Source organism: Ranitomeya variabilis, chromosome 6 (genome assembly GCF_051348905.1).
Source record: "Ranitomeya variabilis isolate aRanVar5 chromosome 6, aRanVar5.hap1, whole genome shotgun sequence".
NCBI lineage: Eukaryota > Metazoa > Chordata > Amphibia > Anura > Dendrobatidae > Ranitomeya > Ranitomeya variabilis.
Genome location: NC_135237.1, coordinates 353585757 through 353602617, shown reverse-complemented (window position 1 = coordinate 353602617; position 16861 = coordinate 353585757). Strand labels below are relative to the sequence as shown.

At 44.1% G+C, this 16861-nt stretch overlaps 1 protein-coding gene across 1 annotated transcript in view; it reads right to left on the bottom strand.

Moving 5' to 3' along the window:
- FAM8A1 (family with sequence similarity 8 member A1) overlaps positions 1 to 16861 on the bottom strand; it is a 39981-nt gene that overhangs the window by 5429 nt on the left and 17691 nt on the right. The window contains exon 4 of the mRNA XM_077269940.1: positions 8550 to 8689. Within this exon, the coding sequence (XP_077126055.1) occupies positions 8550 to 8689 (140 nt within the window). The remainder of the gene's footprint in view (positions 1 to 8549; positions 8690 to 16861) is intronic.

Genomic DNA, 16861 nt, shown 5'->3' with positions numbered 1-16861 from the left:
TGTTTCTCGGGACACAGGAAACCATGGGTGTATGCTGATGCCACTAGGAGGTTGACACTATGCAAAAAAAGGGTTAGCTCCTCCCCAGCAGTATATAACCACCAACTGGCAGAAAGCTAATCAGTTAGTGAGAAAGCAGTAGGAGAAGCAGAGAACATTACAGAATGAACGTAACACACAACAACGGAACCTGATACAACATTAAACAAGGGCGGGTGCTGTGTCCCCCAATGAAGGCTCCGAGAAACAGATTTTACGGTGAGTACCCAAAATCATATTTTTCTCTCGCTTCATTGGGGGACACAGGAAACCATGGGACATCCCAAAGCAGTCCCAAGGGCGGGAAGAAGTGTAATACCCTCAAGTCAGAACTCAGGCCACTGCCGTTTGCAGGACCTTTCTACCAAGGTTCGCATCAGATGAAGCATGAGTGTGAACCCTGTAGAACTTAGTAAAGGTATGGATGGAAGCCCATGTGGCAGCCTTGCAGAGCTGCGAGGCTGATGCCTGTTGGCGAACTGCCCAGGAAGCCCCCACCAAACACGTGGAGTGTGCAATAATCTTCAGTGGATGTGCCCTACCTCTTAGATGGTAAGCTTCCAGAACGGTGGAACGGATCCATCGAGCAATGGTAGACCGTGTCGCAGGAAGACCCCTTTGTGAACCCTCTGGGAATGAACAGAGAATCTGAGAGCCGGAAAGGCTCAGTTCTGGACAGATAAACATGTAGAGCTCTTACTAGATCCAGTTTGTGAAACGACTCCTCTCAGAGGTGAGACAGAGACGGACAAAAAGATGGAAGCACAATGTCCTCATTCAGATGAAAACGAGAAACCACCTTGGGAAGAAAGGATGGAACCGAACGTAGGGCCACCTTGTCCTGGTGAAAAATCATGTAAGGGGAACGACAAGAAAGTGCTTCTAACTCCGATACCAGTCTAACTGAAGTGACAGCGACCAGGAAAGCGACCTTCCAGGAAAGAGATATCACACAGTGGTACAAACAGAGACTGCTGTAATACGTCGAGTACCAAATTAAGGTCCCAGGGATCCACTGGGGGCTGGTAGGGGTGAACGGAGTGAGCAACTCCCTGGATGAAAGTTTTGACCTGTCTGCGAATGGCCAAATTCCTTTGGAACAGGAATGACAGAGCCAAAACCTGTCCCTTAATAGTACTAAGGGACAGTCCGGACTCCAGACCCGACTGTAGAAAGGACAAGATGAATGGGAAATGAAACGCCATTGGAGCAGTTTGGTGAGCCTTACACCAGCAGAAGTATGCTTTCCATGTTCGGTAGTAAGTTCGGGAAGATGAAGGCTTCCTTGCTTTGATCATAGTTTGGATGACCTGATTGGATGCCGTTAAATTGAGCGACTGAGAACTCTGGTGGAAGAGGGCCCCCTGCGACAAAAAGTCCGGACGATCCGAGAGTCTCCATGGCGTGTCTGCTAGAAGGTTGACCAACTCCGTGTACCAGGGTCTCCGTAGCCAATCCGGGGAGATAAGGATCACAGGAATACCCTCCGCCTTTATCTTTTTGACTACCTCAGCAGTAGAGGTGGAAACAGGTGCGGAAGGGAGAACTGTGCCCAAGATATCACTAGCGCATCGAATCCGATTGCTAGCAGGTCGCGGGACTGGACATAAACTGGGAACCTTGTGGTTAAGCCTGGACGCCATTAGGTCAACATCTGGAGTTCCCCATTTGAGGCAGATCCTGTGAAAGACAGACGAGTTCAGAGATTATTCGCCCGCGGCAAGCCCTTCTCGGCAGAGGAAATCTGCTGCCCAATTTTCAACTCCCGGTATGTGCACCGCAGAAATTGCTGGAAAATTCTGCTCAGCCCAAGACAGGATCCAAACAACCTCTGACATCACTGCCTGACTTCGAGTTCCCCCTTGGTGGTTGATGTATGCCACCGCTGTGGCGCTGTCGGACTGGACTCGAATCGGACATCTGTGAAGGAGCTCCTGCCAATGTAGCAGGGAGAGGAACCTTGATCGGAGTTCTAGAATGCTGATGGGTAGGGAAGATTCCCGAGCTGACCACCGACCCTGGACCATCAAGTCTTGGAACAGTGCTTCCCAGCCGAGAAGGCTGGCATCCATTGTTACGATCTTCCACTGAAAGGGAAGGACCTCCGAAGGTGAATAGACAGAGCGCTCCCACCATATCAGGTACTGTTTTATCCGCGGTGGGATCGAGACCATCTGATCCAGAGAACGGATCGAACTGTCCCATCTCGCCAGAAGGACGAGTTGGAGAGGGCGCGTGTGAAACTGCGCAAATGGAACTGCTTCCATTGAGGCAACCATCTTGCCTAGTATGCTCATGCAGAAATGGAGGGAGCGGGGAGAGGAGCCTCTGAGAGACCGTATTCCGCACATGAGAGCTAGGGATTTTTCCTTGGGTAGGAAGATCTTTGCTTGGGCGGTGTCGAAGAGAATTCCCAAAAACACAAGACGTTGGACCAGGATCAGAGATGACTTTGCGGTGTTGACGATCCAGCCCAGCCGAGCGAGAGTGTCCAGGGTGATCTGCAGACTTTCCTGACATTCCGCGAAGATTGCGGCCTTGATGAGGATGTCGTCTAAATAGGTAAAGACGAGGATGCCCCTGCTGCGTAGAATGGCCATCACTGTCGCCATCACTTTAGTAAAAACTTTGGGGGCGGTGGCTAATCCGAACGGCAGTGCCGTGAACTGGAAGTGAAGCTCTTGATGGAAATGTGCAGGTAGGCACCTTGAATGTCCACCGAGCACAGGAATTTCTCTGGTTCCATGGAGGCTATCACAGATCGGAGGGACTCCATCTTGAAGTGGCGCAGTTGTACATATCTGTTCAAGAGTTTGAGGTCCAGAATGGGACGAACTGAGCCGTCCTTTGGAACGACAAACAGGTTGGAATAAAAACCTGAGAAGCGTTCTCGTGTGGGGACGGAGACTATGACACTGGTCTGGAGGAGGGAGTCGATAACCTTGAAAAAAAACGGAACTGTATTTGTGGCCAGCCGGGAGACCGGAGGGTCCACCAAGTGAGACGCTGCCCACTTGCTAAGCAGTAAAAATAAACTAGGCACTCAACTTAAAGATGAGTTTTTTGACTTTTAATGTAGTCAAGGCAAAAAGTTTCGTCCGCATTTGGCCTTTATCAATTACAAACTATACAGGAGTGTCAGGGATTCGTGGAAATCCTGTGGATTTTTAGTGAGGCCCGTCTCGGTATGGTCACTTTCATAAGGGTATGGGGCGTTTAAAGAGGAAAAACCCCAATGGTAAACAAGCCAGGGGATCTGAATGTGTGCACGTGCCTGGAGAAAGACGCAGCGTCTTTCATGAAGTATGTGCAAACAGGTGATATTAAGAATCACACTATAAGGAAGATGAAGGAAGAGAGAAATGAGAACAATTAGATAAGCGAGTGGTTGTGGCAGGGCTGCCTAAAAAGACGTTGTTATAGGGCATTCTAAAATTTTTAAAACACTGGGAGTTAAGCAGCACATGAAAAGTCTTTGAGATGGGAGTGGAGTGGGAAGCTCGAATTAGGATGTCAGGCTTAAATTATTAGCTGAAGGGAAAGCACAGGTAGGATGGTAGATGAACATGAGTGAGGAGATAAGTTTATGTTACATTCTTGAGCAGATGGGCAACAAATATAATGAATAGTACAGGGTGGAGGCATCAGAGTAGCAGCTGAACAGAAATATAAATCTGCTGTATTCAGGCTGGACTGATGAGGGAAGATTTTATTGAGAGGTAGACCAACTAGTAGTTAGTTGCAGTAGTCCAGATAGGAATGAATCAAAGAGAAAATAAGCGTGTTAGCGGTTTCAACCTTAAGAATATGTTAGATTCTGGAGATGTTTTTGATGTGAAAGTGACAGGGGCAAGCTAGTGATTGAATATAGGGAGGGAAAGAAGGATCTACAGTCGTGTGAAAAAACAGTTGCCCCCGTCCTGATTTCCTATTCTTTTGCATGTTTGTCACACTTAACTGTTTCGGAACATCGACAAATTTCAATATTAGACAAAGATAACACAAGTAAACAAAATGCAGTTTTTAAATGAAGGTCTTTATTATTAAAGGAAAAAGAAATCCAAACCTACAGGGCTTTGTGTGAAAAAGTGATTGCTCCCCCACCCCCTCAAAACAAAAAATAACTGTGGTTTATCACATCTTTAGAAAAAGGAGCTCAAATTCCCTAGCCACACTCAGGCCCAATTACTGCCACACCTGTTCTCAATCAAAAAATCACTTAAATAGGACCTGCCTGACAAAGTGAAGTAGACCAAACGTTCCTCAAAAGTAAGACATCATGCCGCCATCCAATGAAATTCAGGAACAAATGAGAAACAAAGTAATTGAGATCTATCAGTCTGAAAATGGTTATGAAGCCATTTCTAGAGCTTTGGGACTCCAATGTATCACAGTGAATAGCCTTTATCCACAAACAGCAAAAACATGAAACAGTTGTGAACAGTCTCAGGAGTGGAGGGCAGACCAAAATTACCTCAAGAGCGCAGCGATGACTCATCCAAGAGGTCACAAAAGACCCCTCAACAACATCCAAAGAACTTCAGGCCTCACTTTCCTCAGTTAAAGTCAGTGTTCATGACTTCACCATAATAAAGAGACTGGGCAAAAAATAGCCCGCATGGCAGAGTTCCAAGATGAAAACCACTGCTGAGCAAAAAGAAAGACTCGTCTCAATTTTGCCAGAAGACATCTTGATGATCCCTAAGACTTTTGGAAGAATACTCTGTGGACTAACAAGACAAAAGTTGAATTTTTCGGAAAGTTTATGTCCCATAGCACCTGGAGTAGAAGTAACACAGCAATTCAGGAACATCTTGCCATCAGTAAAATATTGTGGTGGCAGTGTGATGGTCTGGAGCTGTTTTGCTGCTTCAAGACCTGGAAGACTTGCTGTGGTATATGGAACCATGAATTCTGCAGTCTATTAAAAAATCCTGAAGGAGAATGTCAGGCCATCTGTTTGTGACCTCAAAGTGACGCGCACTTTGGTTATGAAGCAGAACAATGATCCAAAACAAACCAGCAAGTCCACCTCTGAATAGCTTAAGAAAAACAAAATTAAGACTTTGGAGTGGCCAAGTCAAAGTCCTGACCTTAATCCGATGGAGATAGTGTTTCATGACCTTAAAAAGGTGGTCTTGTTTTTACTTGTGTTATCTTTGTCTAATATTTAAATTTGTTTGGTGATCAGAAACATTTCAGTGTGACAAACATGCTAAAGAATACTACTGTATGTCAAATATAACCCCAAGACAGAAGGCAGGCTGCCTGGAAGTTATCTATACACTCACCGGCCACTTTATTAGGTACACCTGTCCAACTTCTTGTTAACACTTAATTTCTAATCAGCCAATCACATGGCGGCAACTCAGTGCATTTAGGCATGTAGACATGGTCAAGACAATCTCCTGCAGTTCAAACCGAGCATCAGTATGGGGAAGAAAGGTGATTTGAGTGCCTTTGAACGTGGCATGGTTGTTGGTGCCAGAAGGGCTGGTCTGAGTATTTCAGAAACTGCTGATCTACTGGGATTTTCACGCACAACCATCTCTAGGGTTTACAGAGAATGGTCCGAAAAAGAAAAAAAATCCAGTGAGCGGCAGTTCTGTGGGCGGAAATGCCTTGTTGATGCCAGAGGTCAGAGGAGAATGGGCAGACTGGTTCGAGCTGATAGAAAGGCAACAGTGACTCAAATCGCCACCCGTTACAACCAAGGTAGGCCTAAGAGCATCTCTGAACGCACAGTGCGTCGAACTTTGAGGCAGATGGGCTACAGCAGCAGAAGACCACACCGGGTACCACTCCTTTCAGCTAAGAACAGGAAACTGAGGCTACAATTTGTACAAGCTCATCGAAATTGGACAGTAGAAGATTGGAAAAACGTTGCTTGGTCTGATGAGTCTCGATTTCTGCTGCGACATTCGGATGGTAGGGTCAGAATTTGGCGTAAACAACATGAAAGCATGGATCCATCCTGCCTTGTATGGAGCATCTTTGGGATGTGCAGCCGACAAATCTGCGGCAACTGTGTGATGCCATCATGTCAATATGGACCAAAATCTCTGAGGAATGCTTCCAGCACCTTGTTGAATCTATGCCACGAAGAATTGAGGCAGTTCTGAAGGCAAAAGGGGGTCCAACCCGTTACTAGCATGGTGTACCTAATAAAGTGGCCGGTGAGTGTATATATAATTGTCTGAGGGTTTTTCTGTCTGTCTGTCTGTCCTGGAAATCCCGCGTCTCTGATTGGTCGAGGCCGCCTGGGCCTCGACCAATCAGCGACGGGCACAGTATCGACGTAGATGTCATAATGGTTGCCATGGCGACGATGATGTCAAAGGTTGCCTTGACCAATCAACGACGGGCACAGTCTGCCGCGAATTCTGGAATCATCATTGTCCATATACTACGGGGACATGCATATTCTAGAATACCCGATGCGTTAGAATCGGGCCACAATCTAGTTAATAATAATCATCATCTTTATTTTTATATAGCGCTAACATATTCCGCAGCGCTTTACAGTTTACACACATTATCATCGCTATCCCCGATGTGGTTCAAAATCTAAATTCCCTATCAGTATGTCTTTGGAAGTTATGTTTATATCACACAAAGAAATGGAAATATCATGTTACAAGAGGGCGAAAATACAAGTTGTTCAGTTTGGGGAAGATTCATTTTCAGATGGAAGGAGAACATGATGTTAGAGACAGCAAACCATCACTGATATTTTGTAGTAGTGCAGGGGTGATGTTAAAAGAATATGTGAATAATTAGCCAAGAGATGCTACTAAAAGCCAAATCTGAGTTTAATCATTAGGGGCTGGGTACAGAGAAAGAGGAAGGGACCTAGGACTGAACTCTGAGGAACCCCAAAAGTAAGGAGAAGAGGAGAGAAGAGCGAGCAAACGAAACACTGAAGGAGAGGTCAGACAGGTAGGAAGAGAGAATGGTACCCTTCTGATAAAGTGGAGCAAAGTGAGGAGTTGGCAATCCACAGTGTCAAAAGCTGCAGAGAAATAAAGAAGGTTTAGAAGTAGGGACACGCCGATATTGACAAGTCCAGCCGAAGATTTAATGTGTGAGGGGCCCCCGGACAACTGATGGTCAGGAGAGCTGTCGATCACACATGTCCGATTTCCGACTGTCCACAGTATGGTGCTCCCTAAGATAAAAGTCGGCCAATGTGGCAGTCAGCACCTTTGTCATAGAGAGCGAGTTCTCAGCCGAGCAAACGCTATGATACGTATATGAGACAGTTGGCTAAAATAGCTGTCAGCTATCTAGTGTGTATGGACAGATTTAGATTTAGCTGTAAGTAGACAGTTAAAGACTTTGGTAAGAATAGTTTCTGTAGAGTTGGAAACCAGATTGTAAATGGTCAAGAAGTGAGCTATCAGAAATACTGCCTACTAGACAAGAGTAGACCTAGTGAGCCAGAAGTTTTAGATGAAGGGGAGGATTAGAATATGGATGAAAGATGCTCAAAGAATGATTAGATTTTTTTTTTTTAGTAGTGGGGTTATGTAGCTGATGTCATGTAACATGAGGGAAAGTTACCAGCAAATAAAGGTTAAATATTTTACTTAGGTGGGTAGTGACTGCCAGGGAGAAAGATAGACTTCATAAGGCGTGAAGGAAGAAGATCACTAGATGTCGAACACTGTCACAGGATGGCACAGTTCATGGTGTTCTGCCGGCTCTCATTAATGAGTATGAAACTCGTGCAAATGACAATCTTGAATACATTCTACTAGAGCATTTGCAGATATCTGCATCAAGCAGCAAACATCTTTCCACATATTTAACAAGTGTACTCTACTTTGACAGATACAGTCCCCCATACCAGAACAACTGACAGAAATGGGAAAAAAGCTGTTACTATATTTCTAATACTCTCCAGGACCTTTGCCAATCAGTGGCGCTATTGTGGGTTTTCTAATACTGAAAGCTTGGCAACAGGCAGCGATACACTTAATCTGAGCTGCTTACTAGGTTCAACCAAAATCCTGCTCCTTATCAACAGCAGTGTGGATTGAGGAGCCTTTATACACAAGATCTCCTTTTAGCTCATAGGTTCACGATATAAAGAAATGTTTTAGAAGTCCAATCTGAATTTCAACCACAGTCACTAGACAAATGCCCATTAAATGGTCACTGTCGAGCTGAAAGAGGAATGGATATATGGTTAAATCTTTACATTTGCACACATTATAGCGGAACATTTCCAAAATGCAGTGCACTCTTCATAGGGATGGCTGAATCTCTGTTATAAGTCTGTCAAAGAAAAGCGTACCCTGTACATACTAGAAGTAAAGATGCCACTGAACAACTTACCTCACATGTGGTGACATTTACCTCATGCCACTGGTTTCACTCAAGGCGGTACTCAACAAACTAGTCGTAGTCACTCCACCTCAATACACGTTTGCACTGTTGGCAAAACCTTTCAGGCAACTGCACATCAGTTTAAGGTTGAAAGATAATAAATCCAAGCAAGTACTTACGCAGTCACATTTACATTTGTAGATGGGATCACTAAAACTCGGTTTGGTGCAACCAGCACTGAGCTATCACAGGTCACAACTCGAAGACCAAGAAGGAACTTTCCAGGAGTTGCTCCTCCGGCTCCCCAAATGCAAATTATCTTACAAATGAAGAGAAAAAAAAATATCTTACAAGATTTGTTTCTCAGTAGCATAAATCTATTAAGAAGAACTGCCTAAGGCCAGATTCACATTAATACAGTGCATTCCAGGGACACATGCCTCTGTTGCAGACATCAGTATTCAGACCTATATGGAGGTGTACCCATAGACTAAAATGAGCAAGCCATTGGCTAGATTTAGGAAGATGTAGGTTGAAGTACGGTACACATTTGCTCACGTTTTTACCATACTGAACCGATACATGTCATATGTACAAATGTGAACCTTGCCTGATTAGTAAAACTGATCTCCAGTCTAATCTAACCATTCACAAAATGCACTATAATGACTGATGTGCTAGAAAGGTCAGCAAACTGGTGTTAATACCAGGTCATTTTATTAATGCCAATGACTTATAATGGTATGATACCAGAGCACAGACTTTAAACAAACATTCTTTGACTTTTTTTTCAATATAATATAATCTGACAAACTAGTTTGCGTGTTCATGAAAATATTGAATAATGGCACAACAAAAAGATCTGAATATAGTCAATAAAGCTGCCCCATACATATGTAGCGGTAGTGGAACAGTACTAAATCTACTAACAAATTAGACATTGAATCCACAACTTAATTGCCATTAAATCCATGTCAGGAGAACCTTTAAGGCATGTGCACATAACGTTTTGCAGGGATCAGCTTGGATTCTGTCTGAAAAAGTATTAAAAAAACAAGCCAAAAAGGATGAACATATACACAGCATTGCTGAAACGACTTGCAATGCACATGTTCAGTCTTCTGAACCTTTCGTTAACCACTTTAAGCTTTGACATCCGTGAAGCAGCTTAAAAGTAACTATTCTTCTGACAACAACGTCATAGATGGATTTAAAAAACTAAAAACTAAAAATATCCCTGTCGTTTATCAGAAACATCTTCTCCTTCGAAGACAATGCGGATATGCAGGCATCTATACTTTGTGTAGAATTATTAGGCAAGTTGTATTTTAGAGGATTATTTTTATTATTGATCAACAACTATGTTCTCAATCAACCCAAAAGACTCAAATATCAAAGCTTAATATTTTTGGAAGTTGGAGTGAGGTTTTTTTTTAGATTTGGCTATCTTAGGAGGATATCTATTTGTGCAGGTAACTAATGCTATGCAGAATAATTAGGCAACTTAATAAAAACCAAATATATCCCCATCTCACTTGTTTATTTTCACCAGGTAAACCAATATAACTGCACAAAATTTAGAAATAAACATTTCTGACATGCAAAAACAAACCCCCAAAAAATTAGTGACCAATATAGCCACCTTTCTTTATGATGACACTCAACAGCCTGCCATCCATAGATTCTGACAGTTGCTTGATCTGTTTACGATCAAAATTGCGTGCAGAAGCCACCACAGCCTCCCAGACACTGTTCCGAGAGGTGTACTATTTTCCCTCCCTATAGATATCACATTTTTATGAGGGACCACAGGTTCTCTATGGTGTTCAGATCAGATGAACAAGGGGGCCATGTCATTATGTTTTCTTCTTTGAGACCTTTACTGGCCAGCCACGCTGTGGAGTAGTTGGAGGTATGTGATGGAGCATTGTCCTGCATGAAAACCATGTTTTTCTTGAACGTTACCGACTTCTTCCTGTACCACTGCTTGAAGAAGTTGTCTTCCAGAAACTGGCAGTAGGTCTGGGAGTTGAGCTTCACTCCATCCTCAACTCGAAAAGGTCCCACAAGTTCATCTTTGATGATACCAGCCCATACCAGTACCCCACCTCCACCTTGCTGGCGTCTAAGTCGGAGTGGAGCTCTCTGACCTTTACTGATCCAGCCCCTGGCCCATCCATCTGGCCCATCAAGAGTCACTCTCATTTCACCAGTCCATAAAACCTTTGAATAACGGTATTTCTCTGATCCCATGACGGCACCACGGAGAGAGAGGGATCCGCCCTCAGGGACAGGAAACCCACAGGTTAAAAAGGCGGGACCTCTTCTCCACCCCAGTTGGTTTACAGAGCCTTAACAGGACTTCAGCTGTAATTTAATTTGGTTATTTCCATACATAAAAACATTATATATATGTATTATTTTTTTTTTTGCGCACCGCGTGACTAAAGCATTAGTAGTGTGCACACCCACACGTGAAGGGAGGGAATATACGGGTGCCGTCATGGGATCAGAGAAATACCGTTATCGGTGAGTAACTACGATATTCTCTTACCCCCATGACGGCACCACGGAGAGACTTTCATAGTATGTATATTAGGGTGGGATTACCGCCTCCAGAACTCTCCTACGGAAGGTTAAGTCTGAAGAGGAAGATAGGTCAAGTTGGTAGTGCTTAAAAAATGTAGAAGGTGAGGACCAAGTGGCTGCTCTACATATCTGATCAATAGATGCTCCAACTCGCTCTGCCCAAGAAGTTGCCACCGATCTGGTCGAGTGAGCCTTAATTGTGTCTGGAACCGTTTCCTTAGATGCGGTATATGACAGGGTGATGGCGTCCCTTACCCATCTTGCCAGCGTGGCTTTTGATGCTTTCTGCCCCTTGTTTGGCCCCTGAAAACAGACAAACAGAGCCCTCCCTTTCCTACACTCCCTCGTGGCTGATACAGTGGGGCAAAAAAGTATTTAGTCAGTCAGCAATAGTGCAAGTTCCACCACTTAAAAAGATGAGAGGCGTCTGTAATTTACATCATAGGTAGACCTCAACTATGGGAGACAAACTGAGAAAAAAAAAATCCAGAAAATCACATTGTCTGTTTTTTTATCATTTTATTTGCATATTATGGTGGAAAATAAGTATTTGGTCAGAAACAAAATTTCATCTCAATACTTTGTAATATATCCTTTGTTGGCAATGACAGAGGTCAAACGTTTTCTGTAAGTCTTCACAAGGTTGCCACACACTGTTGTTGGTATGTTGGCCCATTCCTCCATGCAGATCTCCTCTAGAGCAGTGATGTTTTTGGCTTTTCGCTTGGCAACACGGACTTTCAACTCCCTCCAAAGGTTTTCTATAGGGTTGAGATCTGGAGACTGGCTAGGCCACTCCAGGACCTTGAAATGCTTCTTACGAAGCCACTCCTTTGTTGCCCTGGCGGTGTGCTTTGGATCATTGTCATGTTGAAAGACCCAGCCACGTTTCATCTTCAATGCCCTTGCTGATGGAAGGAGGTTTGCACTCAAAATCTCACGATACATGGCCCCATTCATACTTTCATGTACCCGGATCAGTCGTCCTGGCCCCTTTGCAGAGAAACAGCCCCAAAGCATGATGTTTCCACCACCATGCTTTACAGTAGGTATGGTGTTTGATGGATGCAACTCAGTATTCTTTTTCCTCCAAACACGACAAGTTGTGTTTCTACCAAACAGTTCCAGTTTGGTTTCATCAGACCATAGGACATTCTCCCAAAACTCCTCTGGATCATCCAAATGCTCTCTAGCAAACTTCAGACGGGCCCGGACATGTACTGGCTTAAGCAGTGGGACACGTCTGGCACTGCAGGATCTGAGTCCATGGTGGCGTAGTGTGTTACTTATGGTAGGCCTTGTTACATTGGTCCCAGCTCTCTGCAGTTCATTCACTAGGTCCCCCCGCGTGGTTCTGGGATTTTTGCTCACCGTTCTTGTGATCATTCTGACCCCACGGGGTGGGATTTTGCGTGGAGCCCCAGATCGAGGGAGATTATCAGTGGTCTTGAATGTCTTCCATTTTCTAATTATTGCTCCCACTGTTGATTTCTTCACTCCAAGCTGGTTGGCTATTGCAGATTCAGTCTTCCCAGCCTGGTGCAGGGCTACAATTTTGTTTCTGGTGTCCTTTGACAGCTCTTTGGTCTTCACCATAGTGGAGTTTGGAGTCAGACTGTTTGAGGGTGTGCACAGGTGTCTTTTTATACTGATAACAAGTTTAAACAGGTGCCATTACTACAGGTAATGAGTGGAGGAAAGAGGAGACTCTTAAAGAAGAAGTTACAGGTCTGTGAGAGCCAGAAATCTTGATTGTTTGTTTCTGACCAAATACTTATTTTCCACCATAATATGCAAATAAAATGATAAAAAAACAGACAAAGTGATTTTCTGGATTTTTTTTTCTCAGTTTGTCTCCCATAGTTGAGGTCTACCTATGATGTAAATTACAGATGCCTCTCATCTTTTTAAGTGGTGGAACTTGCACTATTGCTGACTGACTAAATACTTTTTTGCCCCACTGTATATACTGGGTCAGACACCTTTTCACATCTAGGGTGTGCAGTGTCCGTTCTTTTACATTTTTGGGATTTGGACAAAAGGATGGTAATGATATTTCTTGGTTTCTATGAAATTTTGACGCCACTTTAGGAAGGTAGGCTGGGTCAGTTCGGAGGACTACTCTGTCTTCTAATATCTGGGTTAAAGGTGGATAGGCTGATAAAGCCTGTAAGTCACTAATCCTACGGGCTGAGGTTAGTGCTACTAGCAGACAAGTTTTCAGGGAAATTATCTTTAAGGGTGCTTGTGATAAGGGTTCAAAAGGCGCCTTAGTTAGTGCCGAAAGCACAAGATTCAGATCCCAGGGAGGAGAAATGTGATGTATGACGGGTCTAGATCTGGATGAAGCCCTAATGAACCTTTTTACCCAGTGGTTCCCTGCCAGGTCCTGGTTGTAAAGGGCCCCTAATGCCGCGATTTGGACTTTTAGGGTACTAGTTGCCAAGCCTTTTTCTAGCCCTTTTGGAGGAATTCTAGAACCTCCTGAATTGGGATCTCTTCCGATAGACTGACACCAGAATTAGAGAGGAATTTTTTCCAGACTTTGCCATACGCCCTTGTAGTTACCGGCTTCCTACTGGTCAATAGTGTTGAAACTAGATTTGGAGAGAACCCCCTCCCAGTTAAAAGTTCCCTCTCAAATTCCATGCTGTCATGTGTACATTTTTTTATTTGTGGATGGTTTATTGGTCCCTGGTACAGGAGATTTGGAATATCTGGGAGAACCCAAGGCTCTGATATTGACATTAGACGCAGCCATGGGAACCACGTTCTTTTTGGCCAAAACGGGGCTATCATTATCACTCTTGCTCTGTCCTCCCTGATCTTCTTCAGAACTAGCGGAACTAGAGCTAACGGAGGAAAGGCATAAGCCAGTTGGAAATCCCAGGGAATTAGAAAGGCGTCTAGGGTCACTGGATTCCCCCGTGGATCTATTGAGCAGAATGCCTGAGTTTTCCGGTTTTGACTGTTCGCGAACAGATCTATATCCGGGGCCCCCCAACGATCTATTATGAGATTGAATATCTCTTGGTTTAACTCCCATTCCCCCTGTTTTAGTTGTGTTCTGCTTAAAAAATCTGCCTTCTGATTTTCTGTCCCTTTGATGTGAAGGGCTGTCAGGGAGAGCAGGTTGGCTTCTGCTTGTGACAGAATGGATTTCGTCACTTTCATCAGAGGTTGTGACCTTGTTCCCCACTGATGATTCAAAATAGGCAACTACTACCCTGTTGTCCGTCAGAACCCTTACGTGATGGGAATGGAGGGAGGTTAGAAAGTGGTTGAGGGCATATTTTACAGCTAATAGCTCTTTCATATTTGAAGTGAGGGGATTCTCTTCCGCTAACCATGGATTTTGAGCCACTTGGCCTTTTAGGTGAGCTCCCCAACCCCATGGGCTTGCATCTGTGGTCAGGATTATTGAGACTGGCCATACCCATGGTACCCCTTTTTTGAGATTGTCCGGGACTGTCCACCAAACTAAAGAGGCTATTGTTTGAGAAGATATTTTTAACTGCTTCTCTAAATCTCCCTTTAAGCGGTATTCTGCTTCCAAGATTTCTCACTGGAGTTCTCTGGAATGACCCTGAGCCCATTGGACCGCCGGAATGCAGGCTGTCATTGACCCTAGTACGGACATGGCTTTCCTCAAGGTAACTACTGGGGAACGTCTTAAATTGTCCACTAGTTTTATTATGTTGGACACTTTTACTTCCGGAAGACGACATTCTTGTTTTATTGAATCTATTATTATCCCCAGATATTGTTGTATCTGAGTTGGGATAATTCTGGATTTTTCCAGATTCAATAACCATCCCAGACTTGATAGGGCTGCCATCACTTTGTCTAGCTGCTGACTGCAATGGAGATGAGATCTGCCCATCACTAGGAGGTCGTCCAGATACGGGACAATCAATACATTTTGCTCCCTTATGTGGGCCATTACTTCTGCCATTAGTTTTGTAAACACCCTCGGGGCTATGGCAAGGCCGAATGGAAGAGCTCTGTATTGGTAGTGTTTCAGCTCTCCATGCATCATTACTGCCACTCTGAGATATTTTTGAAAATCTGGATGGATCGGCACATGGTAGTATGCGTCTTTCAAGTCTATGACAGTCATGAAGCAAGACGGATGAAGGGTTCTGACACATGATTTTATTGTTTCCATTTTGAAACTTTCTGTCACTAGGTATTTGTTCAATTTTTTCAGGTTTATTATCATTCTGAAACTCCCATCCGGCTTCGTCCGAAGAAAGAGAGGGGAGTAAAAACCTGTTGCTTCCTCTTGTTGTGGGACTTCCTGGAGGACATTCTTTGTTAGGAGATTGTGGACTTCTTCCTGGATGCTCAGCTGTTCGATCTCGGACTTCCTTTGCGGAGTTATAACAAATTGATGGTGTGGCCTTGTATGAAATTTCAGCCTCAAGCCCTTCTTTATTATGTTCAAAGTCCAGTTGCTCCCTGATATTTTTTCCCAGGATTGGAGGAAGTATGTCAGTCTCCCTCCTACCTGGGGCGCACCTTCATTGGGGCCGTTTCTTATTATCTGGCTTGTTGAACATGAAGCCTCTGCCTTTGAATTTTTTATCTTCCTATCCATCTTTTTGATTCTTTGGCGGACGTCTTCGCATAAATTTCTTCCCTCGAAAGGGCCGCCTATAGGATTGGTTGGGAAATCCTGGGAAAGCTTTTTCAAGTATGTCATCAAGTGTAGGTCCAAACAAAAATTCCCCTTCACACGGTATGGAACACAATTTTGCTTTTGTTTGTAAATCACCCGGCCAGCATTTCAGCCATAGTGCTCTTCTGGCTGCATTGGAAAAAGAAGCTGATCTCGCAGTTAGCCTGACCGAATCTATGGAGGCGTCCGCCAAATATGCTGCAGCTCCTCTCATGACTGACACGGAATCTAATATGGACTCCCTTGGGGTTTTATTTTTTAATTGGGTGTCCAGGTGATCCAGCCACACCATTAAGGCTCTTGCTGTGCATGTGGCAGCTATCCCAGGTTTTAATCCTCCGCTAGCTGTCTCCCAGCATCCTTTTAAGAACACGTCAGCTCTTTTATCCATGGGGTCTCTAAGGGTTCCCATGTCTTCAAAGGGTAGAGCGAATTTTTTCGATGCTTTCGCAATAGCGACGTCCAACTTTGGCACTTTACCCCGCGAGGAACAGGCTGGATCATAAAATGGATATTTCCTCTTAGGGGTTAAATGGACTTTATCTGGTCTTTTCCACTCTTTCTTTATTAGCGCCTGTATTTTCTCATTTAACGGGAATACCCTACGCTTCTTTTGTTCAAGGCCCCCAAACATGAGGTCTTGTGCGGTTTTTTTAGTACGAGTATCTGTCAACCCCATGGTGGTTCTAACCATTTTAATTAGCGCATCCGTTTCCTCAATAGGAAAACAGTTACGGCCCCCTTCTGAGGATGTAGATGATGAGGCCGAGGAAGACGTAGAGCTATCTGAACTATAATGGATACTATCTTCCTCACTGGAACTATAATTTGGGGATTTATTTCTGCGTTTTCTCTTATGGCTTTTAACCCCTTTTAGCGCATCTTCTACTTGAGTTTTTATTAAGTCTTTGAGTTCAGATGCGAATCTTGGAGTCTCCTCATTTATAGTATCCTGTATGCATACGGCACAGAGTTTTTTTGTCCATGTGGCTGGTAAATCTGCCTCGCAGAGTGGGCACACTTTATTTTTGGTTTTCGCCTTGCACTTCCTCCCCTAAAAATATACAATAAACCCCTATTTAGTGTATATACATTCACGGAGGTCACTTACCCTCCTAACGTGAGGGAGATACCGATTCTGGTCTTGGGGATGCCTCCTCCATCTGAACCGCTGTTCTTCTCCCGGACCCACCAGAGCCTCAGCTGTGCTGGGATCCTGAG